The sequence below is a fragment of the Fomitiporia mediterranea genome (genome assembly GCF_000271605.1).
Source record: "Fomitiporia mediterranea MF3/22 unplaced genomic scaffold FOMMEscaffold_7, whole genome shotgun sequence".
Lineage (NCBI taxonomy): Eukaryota > Fungi > Basidiomycota > Agaricomycetes > Hymenochaetales > Hymenochaetaceae > Fomitiporia > Fomitiporia mediterranea.
In genome coordinates, this window is record NW_006760392.1 from 2,780,664 (window position 1) to 2,801,357 (window position 20,694).

General features: G+C 44.9%; 6 protein-coding genes and 1 non-coding gene across 7 annotated transcripts; 2 read left to right on the forward strand and 5 right to left on the reverse strand.

Moving 5' to 3' along the window:
• Window positions 1-408: 408 nt before the first annotated feature.
• FOMMEDRAFT_147391 (FAD/NAD-binding domain-containing protein) lies at window positions 409-2,948 on the reverse strand. The gene is made up of 12 exons (XM_007267766.1): window positions 2,887-2,948; window positions 2,736-2,821; window positions 2,620-2,680; window positions 2,527-2,565; window positions 2,030-2,457; window positions 1,895-1,979; window positions 1,744-1,833; window positions 1,600-1,662; window positions 1,454-1,520; window positions 1,228-1,400; window positions 1,024-1,153; window positions 409-961 (listed from the first exon to the last, which is right to left on the reverse strand). The coding sequence occupies exons 2-12, from the start codon at window positions 2,780-2,782 to the stop codon at window positions 471-473; spliced, it is 1,674 nt and encodes a 557-aa protein (XP_007267828.1). The 5' UTR covers window positions 2,783-2,821; window positions 2,887-2,948; the 3' UTR covers window positions 409-470.
• A 426-nt stretch (window positions 2,949-3,374) lies between these two features.
• On the reverse strand, window positions 3,375-5,942 carry FOMMEDRAFT_21135 (FAD/NAD-binding domain-containing protein). Its single transcript, XM_007267767.1, has 11 exons — window positions 5,673-5,942; window positions 5,558-5,618; window positions 5,465-5,503; window positions 4,976-5,403; window positions 4,837-4,921; window positions 4,686-4,775; window positions 4,550-4,612; window positions 4,430-4,496; window positions 4,196-4,368; window positions 3,995-4,124; window positions 3,375-3,931 (listed from the first exon to the last, which is right to left on the reverse strand). Exons 1-11 carry the CDS (start codon window positions 5,717-5,719, stop codon window positions 3,441-3,443), a joined length of 1,674 nt encoding a protein of 557 aa, XP_007267829.1. The 5' UTR covers window positions 5,720-5,942; the 3' UTR covers window positions 3,375-3,440.
• An 837-nt stretch (window positions 5,943-6,779) lies between these two features.
• Window positions 6,780-6,852, reverse strand: FOMMEDRAFT_t49. Its single transcript has one exon. It is a non-coding gene; the product is annotated as a tRNA-Phe (tRNA).
• Window positions 6,853-7,206: 354 nt separating this feature from the next.
• On the forward strand, window positions 7,207-9,037 carry FOMMEDRAFT_124871 (nicotinate phosphoribosyltransferase). The gene is made up of 10 exons (XM_007267768.1): window positions 7,207-7,252; window positions 7,317-7,443; window positions 7,500-7,787; window positions 7,840-8,006; window positions 8,059-8,108; window positions 8,163-8,178; window positions 8,227-8,349; window positions 8,403-8,610; window positions 8,675-8,823; window positions 8,897-9,037. Exons 1-10 carry the CDS (start codon window positions 7,217-7,219, stop codon window positions 8,960-8,962), a joined length of 1,230 nt encoding a protein of 409 aa, XP_007267830.1. The 5' UTR covers window positions 7,207-7,216; the 3' UTR covers window positions 8,963-9,037.
• Window positions 9,038-9,543: 506 nt separating this feature from the next.
• FOMMEDRAFT_86737 (uncharacterized protein) lies at window positions 9,544-10,750 on the forward strand (the record flags this gene model as incomplete). Its single annotated transcript, XM_007267769.1, has 7 exons — window positions 9,544-9,621; window positions 9,690-9,749; window positions 9,809-9,890; window positions 9,950-10,110; window positions 10,170-10,284; window positions 10,346-10,576; window positions 10,638-10,750. 7 exons carry the CDS (start codon window positions 9,544-9,546, stop codon window positions 10,748-10,750), a joined length of 840 nt encoding a protein of 279 aa, XP_007267831.1.
• Window positions 10,751-10,986: 236 nt separating this feature from the next.
• FOMMEDRAFT_44580 (cryptochrome) lies at window positions 10,987-12,569 on the reverse strand (the record flags this gene model as incomplete). The annotated part of the gene is made up of 2 exons (XM_007267770.1): window positions 10,987-12,028; window positions 12,085-12,569. Coding segments are annotated over 2 exons (1,527 nt in total), but the record flags the coding sequence as incomplete, so codon positions are not given.
• A 195-nt stretch (window positions 12,570-12,764) lies between these two features.
• FOMMEDRAFT_87222 (AAA family ATPase) lies at window positions 12,765-15,779 on the reverse strand (the record flags this gene model as incomplete). Its single annotated transcript, XM_007267771.1, has 12 exons — window positions 12,765-12,878; window positions 12,935-13,021; window positions 13,074-13,220; window positions 13,278-13,433; window positions 13,496-13,585; window positions 13,637-14,166; window positions 14,219-14,656; window positions 14,718-14,853; window positions 14,904-15,133; window positions 15,192-15,443; window positions 15,485-15,533; window positions 15,600-15,779. 12 exons carry the CDS (start codon window positions 15,777-15,779, stop codon window positions 12,765-12,767), a joined length of 2,409 nt encoding a protein of 802 aa, XP_007267833.1.
• Between the last annotated feature and the right edge of the window lie 4,915 nt (window positions 15,780-20,694).

Sequence of the window (20,694 nt, forward strand, 5' to 3'; positions counted from 1 at the left end):
GGGATGAATGTGTAGCCAAATAAGGCGAGTATTGCTGCTGACAACCAAACGTCGGAAGAGCTTATGCACGTCAAGCGATTTTGTCATCACCAAACGAACACAAGAGCTGAAAGAGGCTGAAGACGGGAAAAAGGCAGCAAACAAGAAGGAAGGAAAGGAATTCAAGCACTATTATATTACCCCGTATAGAGATGATCGACAGTGATCGATGTAGAATATATTTACTATGTCATTCCCGCTCTTCCTAGCTTTTCACTGCCTTTTCAGTTACTGCAGCGAGCAGTTCTATTCGTTTATAGATCAACACACACGAAAATTTGATACTAAGATATCTGCATCACATTCTAGGAAGTTACTAATGAAAGATGAAAGTCGCACTTCGTCTGCTAGTGTATATTCTGTTATAAATTATCATTTCCATGCACACATAAATGAGGATTTTCTATCATCTAGTCAAGATACATCACTGTCTATCGAAATCCAAGGTTCTGAATGAACCCATATACCTTTTCCAGTGCAGGAGTAGAAACGGCAAGCGCAGTATTCCTAATCGAAGGTTGTGCCCCTGCAGCCAAAAGAACCGCCGCCGCAATCCAAGCGAGGACCCTTCGGATTCTGTTTCTCTTCCTCTCACTCTCCCACTTCTCTGCACCTCTCGCCTCGTAATCACTCCATCGAACCTTCCTCACCTTCCACCAATATGCTGTCACGGGTCCTGGCCAGATCGCAACAACCTTACCCGCTCCGTCCGAACCTGCACGGTAAATCGACGGGTACGCGGTGAATACAGTAGATTGTAGACGCTTCTGAAGGCGGTCGTTGAACGTATCGGTGATGGAGGCGCGGACTGTGAAGGAAGACACGGAACGTGAAAGAATCGGTGCAAGGAGTTGCATGATATAGTTTATTTGGGCTTCTTCGCTGAAGATGATTGAGGCGTGGCCTGTTGCGATATTCGGGCCTGTGTACAAAAAAAAACAGTAATTTTCCGGTGAATGTCGGAGTGGAGAGAATGAAATGTACCCAAGATCATGAAGAGATTAGGAAACCCAGGAACGGTCGTCCCCAGATATGCTGTGGGTCCACCCTTGGAATCATAGTATTGCTGAAGAGTCAATCCTCCTGGTCCTGTCGCGTCGATCGTTAATTTGGACTAGTAATGACCAAAAGTGTTCAGATTAGTTGTAGTAGTGCGTTAGATGATAAATAACCTGAAGGAAGATTTACAAAGTGGAAGCCCGTAGCAAGCACGATAACGTCCAGTGATATCTTCTGACCAGTCTTCGTAACTAGACCGTCGGATTCGAGCTTGGCAATTCCGTCCCAGTTGAGTTGTACATTCGGATGATGTAGAGCCTTTAGGTACCCTGAGTCGATGACGATTCGTCTACATCCTGGCGCTAGGTATGCCAACCTTTAAAATCGAAAAATCATCGGACTGAGGAGGACGTACGGTATGAAGGGACAAGTTTATCAGCATATTCTTTAGGTACTCGCCTCCTGAGCTCCGTAGTTAATACCTACGTGAGGATACATTTACACATCCGAATATGTATTAGTCTCTTGCGGAAAAATAATGGAGTAGAAGTGAGAACTTGCCTTGCGTGCTGCTGCTTGCAACAGTTTGTTCTCATTTCGGAAAAGTTTGTAGAGTATTTCATGCTAAGGATGACAAAATAAAAGAATTATCGAAGTTGGCGATATTTCCTTGCATTTGAAGCTACTTATGTTGAGAAGACTTACACTTAAGTAGAGGAACGCGCGGTACGCCCACATGACGCCAGGGACGTGAGCAAACATCCATTTGGCCCAGGCTGGGTATTTGAAGTGAGACTGAAGAAAAGAGGCAGCGTTAACTCAGCACAATCACTCAGTTTAATACGTGATAACACACCCGAAACGCAAACCAGTTCGGAGTCCTGCAGAAGTTAATGACTTTGACGGAAGGGTCCTCGGATATTCTCGGAACAAACTGGACTCTGTAATGAACTTCAGACCAGTAAGAAGCATCAGAAGTGAGATAGCCTACGCTGATGCGGCATTACCAACGACGCCGACAGTCTTCCCAGCGAGATCAATGTCTTTCCGCCACCGCGCAGTATGGACTATCGGACCCTTGAAATCTTTCATCCCCGGAAGATCGCTCGGATAACGCGGTTCAGTGACGACCCCGGAGGCACTAACTAGCGCTTCGACAATTTCTTCGTACTCCTTGCCTGTTTTCAAATCACGCAAGGTCAGACGATAGTGCTGAGCATCATCATCCCATACAGCATTCACAAGAGCTGTATTCAGAACGACGTATTTCCACAATCCGTATTTTTTGACGAGACCTTTCCAATAGGCGAGAATCTCAGGTTGAAGAACGAAATGGGAAGACCAATTCGGGTTTAGCTCGTATGAGAGACAATACCAGTGCCCAGCTACGTCGGATGCACAGCCTGGATAAGTGTTGTCCTACAGTGCACATTATTTTTTAGATATGTTCAGTGAGCCAGTATGAAATCAGATCGGAAGTTCACTCACTCGCCACGTTCCTCCGATGTCTGACGCCTTCTCAAATATCTGCAGTACCAAGTCAGCACACATTCATAGCTATGAAGAAACCAGCAGACTCACCAGAAAGTTGTCAAAGTTGAGCTGCTTCTTAAGAGCAATGGCCATGGAGAGGCCGCCAACTCTGCACAAATATCTACTGTCAACAAACGAGCGAAAGAACAGTCCAATGAACTTACCCGGCTCCGATGATGCCAACTCTTGGTTTCTCCTTGTTGAACGACATGGTAGAATGCGACTGATTTGCTTAAAGTGCTGGCGCGTCCTAAGAGGTCACACTTGTCCATGAGTTCATACTTATGCTTATGCTGGCCGATAGATCTAACGCACGGGTGATCCGAGACTCAAAACCAAGCCTGATATCTGATGAAAAGCTCATGGTCCTGTTTCTTGGCTTGGATAAATGTACAGCTGAGTAAGTTGAGTAGTGTCGCCAGGCGTCGAATGACAAATAACCTCAGCACAGGGCACATTTACATTTTCAGTGATAGTATCACTACTGCACGAAGACAAAAGACTTAAAGGTAGTGGGTGAAGTCCTGTGAAGATGGCAGAGAAGGTAAATTGGGGGAATGATCGACAGTGATCGACGTAGTATAAATTCACTATTTATCTATCACAAATTCCTTCCTTCATACCAACCCGGTTCCAATCTTTTATTCGCCAGGGTGAGTAATCCAATTTGTTTGTGACAAATGAACAATGACTAATATTATATCATGTTAGGCAAATAGTGATAATGCAAGCTATATACCAATTGATGCAGTACTCTTAGTTTTTTACAGAACACCTCCGTTTCCAGTGTATGCTGTAATGAATAACCGTTTCCATCTATTTATATTGTGATGTAGATTTTCTACGATCCAATCCAAAAGTAAAAAAATCTAACGAAAGGCAAGGCGCGGAAGGAATTCTTGCACCTTTGCCAATGCAGGTGCAAGGAAGGCGAGTACAGTACTCCTTATTGAAGGTTGCGTCCCTGCAGCCAGCAGTAGCACTGCAGCAATCAAAACCAGCACCTTCATCACATTACTCCTCCTCCTCTCACTCTCCCACTTCTCAGCGCCCTTCGCCTCATAATCGCTCCACCGAACCTTCCTCGTCTCCCACCAATACGCTGTCACAGGTCCCGGCCAAATTGCCACGTTCTTCCCCGCTCCGTCCAACCCTGCACGGTAGTACGACGTGCACGCGGCAAAGACGGACGACCGGAGGCGCTTCTGGATGCGGTCGTTGAAGGCGTCTGTGACTGAGGAACGGACGGTGAAGGAAGACGCGGAATGCGAGAGGATTGGTGCAAGGAGTTGGACGATGTAGTTGATTTGGGCCTCTTCGCTGAAGATTACAGATGCGTGGCCCGTTGCGATGTTTGGGCCTTATTACATTTAAGAAGTCGTTAACTTTCTAGTGAGTGCAGGAACGGGGGAAGAAAGTGCACCTAAGATTGTAAAGAAGTTGGGGAACCCAGGGACGGTTGTTCCCAGATACGCAGTCGGCCCGCCCTTAGAATCGAAGTATTGAGATAGAGTCAATCCTCCTAGTCCTTTCACATCGGTCATAATCCTGCACTATCAAGTACAGTCCAAATCAGCTTATCCAGTACCGCAGCGGACGAGGAATGGTAAGGATGAATGCTCACAACGAGGAAACCAGTAGCCAAAACAATCACATCCAAAGGTATCTTCTGACCCGTTTTCGTAACGAGGCCATCGGGTTCAAACCTAGCGATACCATCCCAGTTGAGTGATACGTTCGGCTTATGTAAAGCTTTTAGGTATCCTGGCTCGATGACGATTCGTCTGCATCCGGGTGCTGCATAATCCAAGATTATGAAACGACTGAGAATAAAAGTCGAAAACCGTGGAGAACTCACGGTATGAAGGGACAAGGTTGTCGACATATTCCTTAGGTGCTCGCTTCTTGAGCTCCCTAGTCAATAACTACGCGAAGATACATTAGCACAATGAGTCTGCAAAAGGGTGTGAGGACTCACCTTACGCGCCGTTGCTTGCATTCGTTTGTTCTCATTTCGGAAAATTAAGTATGATAAGTCATACTAGGTTAATCAAGAGAAGGGAATGAATAAGCAAACGCAATTTCACGCTTTTATAGATCTCGGTTAGGCTTACACGAGCGAAGAGGAACGTGCGGTATGCCCACATCACGCCAGGTACGTGAGCGAATATCCATTTAGCCCAAGCCGGATACTTGTAGTTATCCTGAATTGATTATAGCATTAACTTATCACAGTTATCCGGTACAATACATGATAATACTCACTCGGAACGCGAACCAATTTGGAGTTCTGCAGAAGTTAATGACTTTCACAGACGGATCTTCCGATATCCTCGGAACGAGCTGGACTCTGCACCATTATTCAGATCATCAACACCAAGCATCGTCAAGCGAGATGACCTACGCTGATGCTGCATTGCCGACGACACCGACGGTCTTCCCGGATAATTCCACGTCCTTCCGCCATCGTGCAGAATGGAACATTGGACCCTTAAAGTCTTTCATCCCTGGAATGTCACTAGGATAATGCGGCTCAGTGAAACCCCCGGAGGCACTGACGAGTGCCTCGACTACTTCTTCACGCTCCTCACCCGTCTTCGAATCACGTAGCGTCAGCCGATAGTGTTGTGCAGCATCGTCCCATACGGCATTCAAAACAGTTGTATTCAGAACGACGTATTTTCGCAATCCATATTTGTTGACGAGACCTTGCCAGTAGGCGAGAATCTCAGGCTGAAGGACGAACAGGGATGACCAGTTGGGGTTCGGTTCGGAAGAGAGACAGTACCAGTGCCCGGCTACATCAGACGAGCAACCTGGATAAGTGTTGTCCTGTACCACACATGATTTTCTTCAGTGCACCGCAAGAAAGTCACTGTATTGGGTTACTCACTCGCCATGTCCCTCCAATATCTGACTCCTTCTCAAATATCTGCAATACCTAAGTTGGCACCCGTCAACGGCCATGAATAAAAGTCGCACTCACAAGGAAGTTGTCAAAGTTGAGTTTCTTCTTAAGGGCAATGGCCATGGACAGGCCTCCGACTCTACATCAAACTTCTCAACGACAGATAAATGATCATACCCGTCGTGAAGCTCACCCGCTCCCGATAATGCCAACCCGAGGCTTCTCTTTGTTGAACGACATGGCGGGATTAGACTGCTCGAAGTGCTAACAGGCACAAGATGTCATACGTGTCCGTGATCTACTTTTATATTAACGGATGCAAAACACATGCGACCCCGATCGACCGGCTATGAAAAAATCAAGCTCGATCGCTGATCGGAGGATTGTACGATCGTTAGTAAAGTGCAGTTACGCCTCTTCAGTAGGGCTCGGTCCCGTACCGTATTATACGGATACGGCATTTTCGTATACGGTGCCGTACCGTATCCGTATAAAAAATTTGACTCAAAAATACGGCACGTATTTTACGGGCCGTAACCGTATATAGTCTGTATAATACGGACCGTATACGCCTGTATATGATAGACGGCTACTAAATGAAAGAAACTCTTGCTCTAAACATAATACTGAAGCTCTAATAAGTAGTATTCAATGTTCAGACACTTATACTAGCATTTACTAATATATTCAGCACTATTATTGTAAAAGTATGTGCAATCTGATATATATTCCGATATATAGGTACATCACATGACTCGACTTTATGACAAATATCACAGACTAAATTACATAACAAAATGTCAATAAGTCAAATTTTATACATTTCATGTAGATTAAGGCATAATATAGGTAGAATTCAATATTTCTATACTAAAGAGGTAATATCACAATGATGTAGCCCCTTACATTTCATGCTACACCTTGGTAAATGTAGCAACTACGCCGTATCCGTATATGGCGTATACGTTCCGTATACGGCCGTACCGTATCCGTATAGGTTTTTGGGTTCAGAAATACGGCACCGTATTATACGAGCCGTATCCGTATAAGGGTCGTATTATACGGCCCGTATCCGTATACGGTACGGTACCGAGCCCTACTCTTCAGTCCCCGTGGGGATCAGCTGTTTCGTGCAAGCAGTGTGTGTAGCCGAGTGAGGCGAACAGTGTTGCTGGTAATCGAGTGTAAGAGATGGTTTTTCATTGGTGGGTACATAATTTCACAGATTAATGATGAGGAAAACAAATTGGTTGGTCAGATGGCCATTGAAGAAACAAAAGAAACTCCAAACTTTTATGGATGCCACAACCCCGGATCGAACGGGGGACCTTTAGAACTTCAGTCTACTGCTCTCCCAGCTGAGCTATTGCGGCACTAATTGTGGAAAGGACGTATAGTATATCTGAAAAGAAAGGTGTGATTATGCTTCATCACCCACAGGGCCACTAGACCTTCCTACTTGTGTAAACAGACTTTTCACCTCCATATAAGATTGATAGGTGAGCTAGATCAATTACAAATTCCCATCAAACTGACTTAATGGAGATAAACCCGTCTAATCAGAATTCCTAAATTTCATTTCGCTGATACTCTGTCACTTGTTAAGATATCATGGTGGCTTATCATGTCCTTAAAGTTGTGCCGCGCAGACCCTAAACTTAGCAAACCACAACTCACTCTCGTTCGTCGACGACAATGGCAAACCACCTTCGTGATGGCTCTGAAAAATACTTTGCCATGCCTCGGTCTCTTTTAGACACTGACCTCTACAAGGTGCATTTTGCTTATCCTCTTCACGGTGTCCTTGGCATTGACTCGATGGCTGTGTGCATCCCAGCTCACTATGCAGCAGGCCGTCCTGCGCCATTTCCCTGACGTACAAGCGACATACCGCTTTACACATAGAGACGAAGACGTGTACTTCACTAGGGAATGCTATGAGCGCTATATCTCGACTTTACCTCGTTCGTCTGCCCTGCATTTAACCTATTGTCACGCTTATAATTTGGACGTGCTTCAGATTTTAATGAGCTCATCGCGACTCCAGAAGAGATCGCTTGGCTACGTCAGACTTGTCCGTTCTTTGGCGAACCATACCTAGAATACCTGGCCAAGTTCCGATTCAAGCCGGAACAACTACATGTCGAATTCAAAGCATTGAAAGACGACCCAAATAAGGGACGCTTGGAGATTAGTGCTGTCGGTCCATGGGTAGAGACGATACTCTGGGAAGTACCACTCATGGCTTGTCTCAGTGAAATTTATTTCCGCACAGCGGATACAGATTGGAGTTATGACAGTCAAGAAGGTATGATTTCAGATCGAGTATACGCGTATATTAACGATGTCATTGCTATTAGAGATTGCTTACGAGAAGGCTAAGACGCTTCTACAAGCAGACATTCAATTTAGCGAATTTGGCACGCGTAGACGACGTTCTTATTATATCCAAGACTTGGTGGTCGCAACGCTTATACGAGCATCTAATGAGTTTCCGGATAAGGGGAAAGTTGTCGGGACAAGTAATGTACTATATCGTTTGACTCTGTATCCGTTGAAAGTGACTAAGTGCACCGTAGATGCATCTCGCTTTCAAATATGGTATTAAGCCGATAGGAACCATTGCACAGTACGCATCTTTTACTTCTAGCCGTCTTGTTTCGCCAGTTAATTGTTCCTTTAGTGAATGGTTTATGGGTGTAAGCAATGCCATATCAGCACAAGGTCTCCCTTAACGTGAAGGACAGGTAGCATCTCTTCGTGGATACGAAGGAGCTAATGGGCTCGCACTCGATTTGTGGGAAAAGGTGTATCCCGACGGACCACTTATCGCCCTCACAGATACGTTCTCTACGGAAGTTTTCTTCAAGGTAGAGACGTACTCCATGTCTTCTAGTTACGAACTAAGACAGGTTCTCTATAGGACTTCACCAAAGACAAGGAGCGCGCTCTGCGCTGGCATGGTCTTCGTCAAGACTCGGGAGACCCCTTCGTATATGCGCCTCTTGCGAAGGAGATCTATGAGAGCATGGGAATCGACTATCGCAAGAAGTCTATAATTTATTCCGACGCGCTGACGGATGAAAAGGCGCTTAAGATTAAGGCTCAGTGTGACGAGCTAGGAATCACCTGTAAGTCCATCAAATATTCATTTGGGTAGCGGTGAAGAGAATGTTACAATGAACGCGGGGGTAGGTTCATTTGGGATTGGCACGTTCTTGACGAACGATTTCCGTTCTGTTTCCTCGGGAGGGAAACAGAAGAGTAAAGCACTTAACATGGTCATCAAGATTGCTAACGTCAACGGAGCGCCGTGCATTAAGATTAGCGATGAGATCACGAAGGTACGTTTCGTTGCTGTATTTTGCGGCGTCTTGTCGAATCTCGAGTATGTGCCTTATAACCTTCTTTCTACAGAACACGGGCGATCCTGCTGTGGTGAAGAAAGTCAAAGAGATGTATGGACTGCGCATCCGAGATTGACGCCTTTTTGGTACAAGTTAAATAAGATATTCAGCTATTGGGTAGAATAGAAAAGATTTTAAGTACTATAGATTCTTTACCGAAAACTAAAAATATTACGATATTAGATCATTGACGTGGTATCAGCTGAATTCATGAGCACAGTCTGTTATGAAGCAAGTGATGGGCGAGATGAGTCTCAGTACCAGTCTCGGCAGTACCCGATGCCTGACTGCTCCGCGACTTGAAGACGCCCACAACGTTACGCGACGCGTCGAAGGTCGCGTCACAAAATATCATTTAAAATTCAAATGAATGCCTTTTGCTTCCGTCATTTACGGCTACTCCGCTTGTCTACTTGTCGTCCAGCTCTCCTCCCAAATCCCTACAAATCGTATCTTCTAAGTATGCCTCCGAAGCGCACGGCCTCAACAAAGCGGAAAGCTTCGCCGACATCTGGCGACGAGGCAGCACTCGCTAAGAAGAGAAAGGACGCGACGAAGAACAAGGATGAGAAAATTACTACTGCAGGAAATGGGGAGACGAGAGAAGGCTTCGCACCTAATGGTCAACCAACCAACAAAGTCATACCTGAGAATATCATGTTCCCGGAGAAACATGAAGGTGCGATACGTATCGCATCGTGGAATGTTTCGGGATTGGCCGCTGCACAGAAGAAGGTGCATCTAATCTATTAGCTCCCACTGAGAGAAGAAGAGACCATAAAGCTGATTTCAGATGATGACAGGGATTCAACTTTTATGTTGAAGCTGAGGACGCTGATATTTTAACATTGACGGAAACTAAAGTATGTTTTCTCTAGCTATACTGTATTTCTCCGATTGTAGCTTATTCATGTTTCCGAAGATGAATGGAGAATCGGAAGTCCCAGTCCTCGATAGCAGATACCCCTACAGGTATTGGTCGATTGCCGGCAAGAAAGGGTATGGTACGCCATTTATGTCTGTCGGTCCTATGCCCATTCCGAAACTTACAAGTTACATTAAGCCGGGACAGCAGTGTTCTCGAAACATGAACCAATATCAGTGACAAAAGACCTCCCAGGTCACCCAAATGAAGATGCTATCAAGGGAAGAATAGTAACCGCCGAATTCGAGAAATTCTATTTGGTCGCTACATACGTTACGAATGCCGGCCAAGGTTTGAAGGTTTGCCAGTTCAGTATTGACCATAGCCACTTCATGGTTACTGACTTTTGCTTGTATAGACATTACCTGAGAAAGAGTTATGGAATGAGCACTTTACGAAGTACATACGAGAACTCGATGCAAAAAAGCCTGTTATTTGGGCGGGTGATTTGAATGTTGCACCAACAGAGAAAGGTACAACAGGCGAAACATTTAACATCAATTCAGCCTTTTGTTTACGATCTTCGTTACACAGACCTAACGCACGCAAAGAAAAATTGGAACAAATCGGCAGGATATACCGAGTCTGAGACTAAAGCCTTCGCTCGGATACTTGACCCTTCAAAGGATGAAAAGCAGGATGCTTCATCATCGAACAAGTTCCTTGACCTTTGGCGGGAATTGCATCCGGACGACCAACATTATACGTATTTCGGATACCGCTTTGACTGTCGTTCAAAAGGTATCGGGTGGAGACTTGATCATGGTTCGTGACTCAGTCACTTATTCTTATCCTTCTCCGGTTTGCTGACTAAGTCTTCATGTAGTTGTGGTGAGTGAACGACTCCGCGAAAACGTCAAGATGTGCGAGATTCGGGACGAAATCTATGGTGCATCAGATCATTGTCCCGTTGTAGTTGAAATTGCAGGCCTAGTCTGATATGTTCTTTCACTCTATCATGTTGGAAGTACGGAGATCTACCTAATTTTATTGGATAATGAATGGAATGCATTGATACCGAATCGCCAATTATTGGCTACTTGCTAAGGATTTTGAATATTTTTATTCTTCCTTGGACCTCTTCTTGCTCGACGTTCCCGTCCTCGCCTGCTATCTTTGCCTCTTTTACTAGGACTCCATTCAATCATGACAAGCGGCTCTTCAATCCCTCGTCGCTTCCATTCTTCCCTTGGGAGTTTCCACAGCTGCCAGATACATGAAGCATCTTCCACGTCACGAGCCTCCTCTACCCATGCACGAATATATTCACCTTTCGGATCATAGTCATTTGCCTGTTTCACGGGGTTGAACATCCTATTCTCGCGCGGATCATTCCCAACGCCAGCAACGTACGCCCAGTTCCCCCAATTGCTTGCACAATCATAGTCAATCAGCATACTCTCAAACCATTCAGCACCCAGACGCCAATCGATACGCAAACGTGCAGCAAGGAAGGAAGCAGTGTTCTGACGCGTGCGGTTTGACGTGTAGCCTGTGAGAAGCAATTCTCGTTGCGCGGCGTCAATAAGGCCTGTACCCGTTCGTCCGGTGAGCCAGCGCTTAAACGCCTCTTTCGCTCTTGGGTCGGCGGAAGGTATCTTCCACTCCACATCGCCACCTTTCCTTCCTTTCTTGCCAAATCCATACAGCTGAAAGAAATCTGTCCCATATTTATCTAAACACAGGCGCATATAGTCCCTCCACAGAAGTTCAAACCGAATCGCCGTAGTTCCCTTATTCTCTTGTCCGTCATTAAATTCATCTTCCCATTTCTTCAAGGCAGCGTGGACTTGACCTGCAGATATACACCCATATGCAAGGTAGGCACTGAGCTTGGTCGAGAAGTCCCACCCGATAAGTCCGTTGCGCGTGTCTTTGTACGTTGATACGGCGTCGGAAGAGATTAGGTGTGAGAGTCTGGCGCGAGCTGCTGTGGAGCCGCCTTTGAATGGATGTGCGGAAAAACTTCCCTCGGGGAAGGCTGGTAAGGGAATGTCGGGCTTATTGAAAAGTGGTTGTTGGAGAGCGGAGATGAGGTCGTCCAGTGTTTTGGGAATGATAAACGGATGAAGTTGGGCGGGGATGTCATTTGGTATCGGAGGGATTGAAGGAATATTTTGAATAGGCATGCCGGCATTTGAGCGTAGAGGTTCGACCGATTTTTTAAAACTCGTAAAGACATCCGGCAGGTCAGCAGCCGTGTATGGGACATCGTTCCTGCGATATTAAAAATTAAATCCGTTCCCAATGGATGCAAGTATGTCAGCACATACTTGCTAATTAATGTAGACTCGTCGCTAAACGCTCGGAACGAGACACCCGGCGGTAAAGTTTTCCGAATCTTTCTCTCTTCATCGAACTCCTCTGCAGCAAAGTCCCTAGTCATCCAGACAGCTTTCACCTCAGAGTCCCCCCCATTCAAGCTCTTGATCATTTTTCCGATGACATCATGCGCTTCCCCAGTTCGAATAACAAGGTCACTCCCGACACATTGCAGAGACTTCTTTAGGTCAAATAGTGACTCGGCAAGGAACTTGGCTCTGTATGGTCCACAACGCCAGAATTGACCTAGACGCGAACGAGCCTCTGGAAAGGGCGACTTCTCGTCAGGCTTCAGGAACCCAGAGATCTCGTATTGCGTAGGGTTTAGAATGAACAGTGGAATGAGATGAGTGAAGGTGGCATTGGTGGTAGAAGCTGCAGTGAAGACGGGATTGTCTGCAAGACGAAGGTCGTGCCTGAGTATGTAGATTAGGATGCGCTGGGCTTTTGTCATTTTGCGATTGGCGAGTGAGTGAGAGGGCCGGAGTAAAAGTATGTCAAGTTCAAGCTACCCTGTCTGATAGCCCGGATCAGAATTATGATATCATTCCGATCATGACTGCACATCGTATTATCAGTCTGGATCAGCATCGCTCGGGGATGCCATTTCAAAAGAGTTCTACTCCGCCAACTATGCACTCGTCAACCCGGAAGATTGCCTCCATTGTTCAAACTTTTCAATAATCTCCGGCGTGATTTGCCTTCGAACAGTCTTTGCAGCTTGTAAGAATGCAGATCGTGGAACCTAAATTAGCGTGATAATGAGCTTCAAATGCATTTGAAAAAGAAGTAAATACGAACAAAGGGAGCATCGATGTTTTCTTGCATTGTAAGCAAAGCAGCGTCTTGACATAGTGCAGTCAGCTCAGCACCAGAACATCCTTCAGTCTATGACAACTGTTAAGAAAAGAAGTCTGAGACGGGAGAAGACTTAACGCACAAGATCCGCAAGCTCTTCAAAGTTTAAGTCAGGGTCTACCGACATCATGCGCGTACGGATCCGTAAGATTTCCAGTCGGCCCGCACGGTCTGGCGGTCCGACGTACAGTATGCGGTCCAGCCGACCAGGTCGCATTAACGCCGAGTCCTAGAATGCTATAAGTTGAGGAATTGGGCTGGTAAATAACGAGGAGAAAATACGCACAATGACGTCTGGTCTGTTCGTTGCTGCGACGATTGTAACGCCTATGAGTTCTTGCACTCCGTCCATTTCATTCAGAAGCGTAGTGAGTACACCTTCATGCTTCCCTCCTGAGCCGGAGTCTCCAGAACGTGATGTGCCTAGTGCATCGATTTCATCCTACAAGCGGCCAAGTTCAGAGAAAAAATTAAGGATATTTGTATTAAAAATCAGGAACGTACGAAGAAGACGATAGACGGAGCTGCCGCGCGTGCCTTGCGGAAGATCTCTCGTACGGCTCGTTCTGATTCTCCAACAAATTTGTTAAGAAGCTAGATACGGGCTTGTCAGGAAGGTACCGCTTAGCCGTGTTCTAGACTCACTTCAGGTCCCTTCACGGCCAGGAAATTAATCCCACTCTCAGTTGCGAGAGCACGCGCTGTTAAAGTTTTGCTGCAGCCAGGTGGACCGTAGAGCAGTACACCACGCGGAGCTTTCACACCAAGCCGCGCGAATGCTTCTGGATGGCGTAGGGGCCATTCGACGCATTCACGGAGCTTCTGAGCAACATGTGCCTGTCCGCCTATCTCGTTCCATCTCACTGCAGGGACTTCAATGGTGATTGACCGTAGTGCGGATGGCTGAACGAGTTTTAGACCTTCAGATAGATCTTCCGAGGTTAGCAAGAGTGATTGTTTGTCGATTGGCGTGGAAGCGAGGGAAGACTCATTACTGTGCATGTATCGCTTAATGGCGAGGGTGCCTGCCTCACGGACGACGGCACTCAGGTCTGCACCGACGTATCCGTGCGTGCGGGAGGCGATGGATCGGAGTTCCTCCTCGGGAATGGAATGCGGAGTTGTAGAAAGTATGACCTTGAGGATGGCATGCCGTGCCTCGGCGTCAGGTATGCCTTTGCACAGTCAATTAGCAAAGCATTCAAACAAGAAATCCGGAGTTCCTACCGATCTCGATTTCTCTGTCAAATCTTCCAGGACGCCTCAGAGCAGGGTCAATAGCATTCGGTCTGTTCGTTGTACCGATAACAACAACTCTTTCGTCTTGTCCGTCCTTTTCGTTGCCTATTCCGTCTAGAATCGTCAGGAGTGTAGCCACTACGCGCTTCTCGACTTCTCCGCCTCCACTCGCATCCTCACTGCCTTCTCTTCGTGGTGCGAGCGCGTCAACTTCGTCGAGCACGACAATACACGGACTCTTCCGGCGAGCCTCCGCAAATACATCCCGCAGGCGTCGCTCAGTCTCGCCATGGTACGCGGAGGAAAGCTCCGCACCAGCAACAACAATGACTGAAGCGATACTAGCTTCTACGACTGCACGTGCGAGGTGTGTTTTGCCCGTTCCTGGTGGACCATGCAAAAGGACGCCTTTGGGTGGTTTAAGGCCTATATAATTTTCGAGCTCAATATACGGAAATCTGAGATCATGAGTCAGAATGTTACTTACCAAAATGCCTGAATAAGTCTGGACGTGTAAGAGGGATTTCGATGAGGTCCCGGATCTGACTTATTTGTTTGTCCAGACCACCGACGCTTGCGTAGCCATCCATGACAGGCGAATCCAGTCCATTAGTAGAACCCCTCTATCCAAATGTTATAGTGAATATAGCGGAATCTGCATCGTGACACCGACCTTTTTGGGTTGACCCTTATCCATTTGCCTAATATGCACCAGTATATCCCAATTCGCAGTCCAGAGAATAGGCGGCGAGGCTTCAATTTTCATAGAACCCAAGGCTGAATTAAGACCGTCCTCTTCGTCAGCATTTGAATTTGCAGACATGCATAAGACGGTGAAAGCTCTTTCATGGCCTTCGTATAGAACCTGGAACCGTTGGCCAACATAAATATATTTGAGGTCAACTTCGTCAGGAAAATTAGTCATGAGATCGAAGTTTTATTGGGAAAAGAGGAGATGGACCTAAGATTTCTCTAATATAGAAGGCTAGCCAGTCCGGTTTCTTGGTATCTTCTTTATTTTCAGACGAACGTGAGTCGGTGCTCTCAGTAACAACAACTGAGTGAGCATCTCGCATTCCTTTCAATGAAGGAAGGCCAGCCGATGACCGTTTATCGGTCAAAGAAACAACTCTGATTTTGGTTTTCTCTTCCAGGCTCGCAGATAGCATATGAGAGTGTGAGATACACGCAACTGACGAACGAACATAAATTACTTTAGAAATTGCTCTCGATATGGCACAGATTCTTACTGACCATCTGGTGGGACGTCCTGCGATGGCCAGACTATGCCAACTGCAAAAGCCTGCACCAAAAGGTTTATTTTTGGCATAGAACATATACCATGAAAGAGGCGCGTGATTGGGCTTACCAGCGGCGTTGAATTGTCATGCTGAACAGCCGAAATAGCAACAACGTCACCAGCGAAAACTTTCGCGCTTTTCAGAATATCAGGATTTATAAGAATACGTCTAGAAGCTCGAGACGAAGATCCAGAAGCGTCATAATTGTCGACCGGATAGGCTGAAAAAGTTCTTGTAGACAGAGCCATTTTGTGACACTAGGATGACCTTACAACTTGAAAGCACAATGCAGTACAAAGTTTTGAGTAAGCACTATGGAAGGTATGATTACATACGCAAAAGATTTTTTTTGAATTTGGCAGTCCATTATCAAGAGTTTCCCACCCTCTCCTAACTGTGCACTGTTTACACGCGCGTTAGCGCTGCTCTTCTTTCGATCCCTTTGCATGTTTTACTTTTGCCTTATGGCTTAGATCATGTACATCTTTTCTATAGTGTAACTATTATTATGAGGATATTTCTCTTGCTCTTGGTTATCTAAATTTCACTGGCTTGTTTCACCAAGTTCTGCTTAAAGGTTGTGGCTGTAGTAATCCTGTTTTTGCAGGAGACCTCAGATGTCTTGTCTCTGCAGTTCACTTTCCTATTGCATGTTTCTTCTGTGGAAGATGTAATACAGTGAATAGATTGTACTTGTATATTGTACATTAGTAAAGCAATTAATGAATTGTATCTAGTATAGTGAGTATTCATATGTGTGTGCTTTGTAATTAATCAAAGGCAAAGAAGATCCATACTATAGTAATAAAGAATGGGATTACCTGATATGTGGTCTTGACTTGCTATTGTTCATTTTGTTTCTGTTTACAGACTTATTAACTTTCTGCATCCAAACCCTGAGTCTCACAACCCTTTTTAGAATAACTCAGTCTGGCCACTTACATAATACTGATATGGTGTAACCTCTGAGGTTACACATGTGACTTTAGTTAAGTATATAAAGGGCTATTTGTAGACACTTAGAGATTATCTTTGTACTTGCTCCTGTACTTAGGTTGACCTCTCCAATCCTAGGTCTTTGCCTGTTCTGTGTTCTTGAGTGAGGCTCTGGCCTTTACACTTTTTTTTGAACATCACAAAATTTGGGGATTACCTCTCTCATCTGCTGCCTTTCACTCATGCCACCAGATTGTCAGCCTCCCCCCCCAGCTTCCCCCCACATGTCTACTATCTCCTACACACCTACAGTACCCTACAGTAATACTCTAGTTAATTACAAACTTCACAAATGCCATACTGAATTCCTGTTCACTCTTGAAGGCTCATAGGGAGAATATTACCACCTGCTGGCCCACCTTTGATCTCCCAACAGACCCTCATCAGATTGGTCCTGGGATTCTAGGAGAATGTGTCAGGAAGATTGTATACAGTTGTGCTAGAGTCATACACATTGTGCCTCATTGTGAGTCTTGTTAGTTGGCTACAAGTAAGATTCCACTACTCAAATATATGCTTTCACTGTACTACCCTCTCCCAGCAAACCCTTATCAGATTGGTCCCTAGATTCTAGGAGAAGGCATCAAGAAGAGTGTGTATAGTTGTGCCAGAGTTATGTGTGTTGTGTGTTATTGTGAGTCTAGTCAGCTGTCTACAATTAAGGTTCTGCCACTCAAGAATATGCTTTACTGTGCTACTTCAAGCAGATTATCTACAGACTTGCTCTTGCTCATAACCTTTCTGCCACTTGTTGCAATCTCAAGCTAGTGTTTAGAAACAAGCTGTAGAAGCCCCTACTATCCTATTTCTCAAATTGTTCAAGGAGAACACTATCTTGGTACTACTACTAAGATCAGGAGCTACTGTACAATTGCTCCACTGGAACACTGTTGAGAAACAAGCTACAGAAGGACCCACTGTCCTAGTCCTGAAATTGTACAAGGAAGCACTATCTTGATACTACTACTAATATCTGGAACTGTAGTGTAATTCTCTTTGGGAGCTGCAGGTTCCACACTGACAGATGGTGTCTACTTTTAGTACAATAGATGTTACAATCAAGCTGTCAACTACAGTATATTTGTTGTATGCTTGTTGTACCTACTGTAACACATATCTCTCTATTGTTAAAGTGTTTGTCAAGACTGTCTATTCCTTACTATGCTATCTCTTGCTCTGTCACTGTCTAGTGTCTACTGTCATTGTCTACTGTCTACTGAGGGTATAAAGTCCCTTTCCCTTCCCTTCCTGTTTCCTAGAGTATAAAGCCCCTTTTCCAGTCATAGACCTAGTCAGGGTACTAAGCCCCTACTAGTGTCAATTCCAGTTCTGGACATATAGGGCCTCTACTAGTGTCACCTCCTGTTTCCTAGAGTATAAAGTCCCTTTTCCAGTTGTGGACCTAGTTAGGGTACTAAGCCCTTACTAGTGTCAATCTCAGTCCTGGATGTCTAGGGCCTCTACTAGTGTCACCTCCAGTCCTAGACCTAGCTAGGGTATCAAGCTCCTGCTAGTGTCATTCCTAGTCACAGACCTAGCCAGGGATTATACTCTGCTAGTATTATCTAGTCCTTTCCTGTCCTGTCCTATCCTGTCCTATCCTGTCCTGTCCTGTCTTGTCCTGTCCTGTCCCCCTCATGAATAGACCCCCTGTTGCCTCTACATACTCTGTTTTACCCACACACTACCTGTACTCTCATCACCCTCAGAATTGGCACATCAATTTTGTCAAGCTGGCCCTTCTACTCCTCCTAGCACTGATGTACACCTAAGGATGACTGTTCACTTCTTAACCATGTGTTTCATTCATTTTTTTCCTCCCCCAAGCAACAGGTGCTAGCATAACTGAAGAGTTGTCAAGTTCTCTTTATCATCCACCCCAACTTTCACACTCCTTTTTGCTCACACCACCAAAGAGATTAGATCACCTCTAACACTCAGTCTACTGTTAGTCAAACAAGACCTTCTCAGTTGTCTTCTCCTTATCTGCAGTAACACTGTGCTCACTAGACCTGTTGAGTATCATTCATGTGTTCCTTACAGTACTGTTTAACATCTTGACTATGTGTTTTAGTCAATGTCTCAGTTGTCTTCTCCTTATCTGTAGTAACACTGTACTCACTAGACCTGTTAGGTATCATTCATGTGTTCCTGACAGTACAGTTTCACATCTCAACCATGTGTACTCCTTGTCCCTGTCCTTGTCTCTGTATGTTTTCATTAATGAGTCAAAGCCTTCCTAGGCCAGTTACTATGTGTTCCTCTTCAACAGCTTGCTTCAACTTGTATCTGTCTCAAGGATACCATTTCCACCAACTCTGTCAAAAGTCCTTGTCCCCATACATTTTCATTGACAAGTTGAAGCCTTCCTAAGCTAGTGACTATGTGTTCCCTCTTACTATACTTCCCTTGCCTCTTCATTAATCCTTCCCTACCTTTTGACAAGTTGAAGCCTTCTTAAACTCATGACTGTGTGTTCCTTATTGTCTGTCCTTACCCTTTTGTATTTCACCTCCCCCCCCCTTTACTATATCCTTTCCTTTGTCTCTCCATTAATCACTTCCCTACCCCCCCCCTTTTATTTCTTCAGAGTAGGGAAGAGTGTAACCTCTGAGGTTACACATGTGACTTTAGTTAAGTATATAAAGAGCTATTTGTAGACACTTAGAGATTATCTTTGTACTTGCTCCTGTACTTAGGTCAACCTCTCCAATCCCAGGTCTTTGCCTGTTCTGTGTTCTTGAGTGAGGCTCCAGCCTTTACACATGACAGTATACAGACCAAGATGTTAGGAGGGGGCTTTGTTAGTTAAGTATATAAAGGGCTATTTGTAGACACTTAGAGATTATCTTTGTACTTGCTCCTGTACTTAGGTCAACCTCTCTAATCCCAGGTCTTTGCCTGTTCTGTGTTCTTGAGTGAGGCTCCAGCCTTTACACTTTAGTGTAACCTCTGAGGTTACACATGTGACTTTAGTTAAGTATATAAAGGGCTATTTGTAGACACTTAGAGATTATCTTTGTACTTGCTCCTGTACTTAGGTTGACCTCTCCAATCCCAGGTCTTTGCCTGTTCTGTGTTCTTACTTTAGTTAAGTATATAAAGGGCTATTTGTAGACACTTAGAGATTATCTTTGTACTTGCTCCTGTACTTAGGTCAACCTCTCCAATCCCAGGTCTTTACCTGTTCTGTGTTCTTGAGTGAGGCTCCAGCCTTTACATATGGTAGTATACAGACCAAAACATTAGGAGGGGGCTTTGGAGGGCAGAGCACCCTACTAAAGTTTAGGATAAGTTTAGGTTGTTAGGTTTTAAGTGTTAAGTTGGGTGTTACTTAAGCTTGGGGGAGGGGAATACAGTGAAACCTGTCATTAAGCATGACCCACTGTGGACAGGTGAGGCCATGCTTAATAAGAGGTTATGCTTGTTGACAGTAGCTTAAGTAAAGTAATAAAATTTCATTATTTGTAGTACATAACTCAATAATACATTGTCTACTTAAAAAACAACTGAATATCAGTCTGTTCAAGAGAACTATTTATTTTCTTGCATAGGTTTCTTGTAAGCTTTGGAAAAGTGCTCTAGCCTTAGTAAACTCAGCACCAATTTCACTCTGAAAGAGCACATTAAGCTTTGAAAGCAATTGGACAGCCTCTGTATAGCTTTTGATGCTTCAACTTCAGTACTTTGCTATGGGCAGGATCCTTTGGTAGAGATGTATCATTGACTGTACTTGTTTGTGGATGAATACCAGTGGAAGCATGGATATCTGGAAGCAGAGCTGAGAGATTAACAGCAGGGGAAGCTTCTTGAATCTCTAGAATAAGTGAAAACAATTTCACTAGCATCCTTGAGTATTCCATCTGGGTTCTGTACACATCCAAGCTCCTCAGACATAATGAATGATAAGTTTTAATAGTAGTTTTCATTACATTATGCATTTATTTTACAAAATGGAGGTGGCCTGTACAAAAAGTGGCTCTCTCTGGGTCATGATCTGTACTGTCACATGACCCAAAATTTCCTTTAATTAAGCATATTCTCAATCTCACACCTTAATGCTTAATGCTTAATGCCCTTTATGCTTAATATACCTCTATTTTCCTGCCTACCAACTTGGTGGATCAAAATTTTCATGCTTATTGAGAGGAAATGCTAAACTACAAG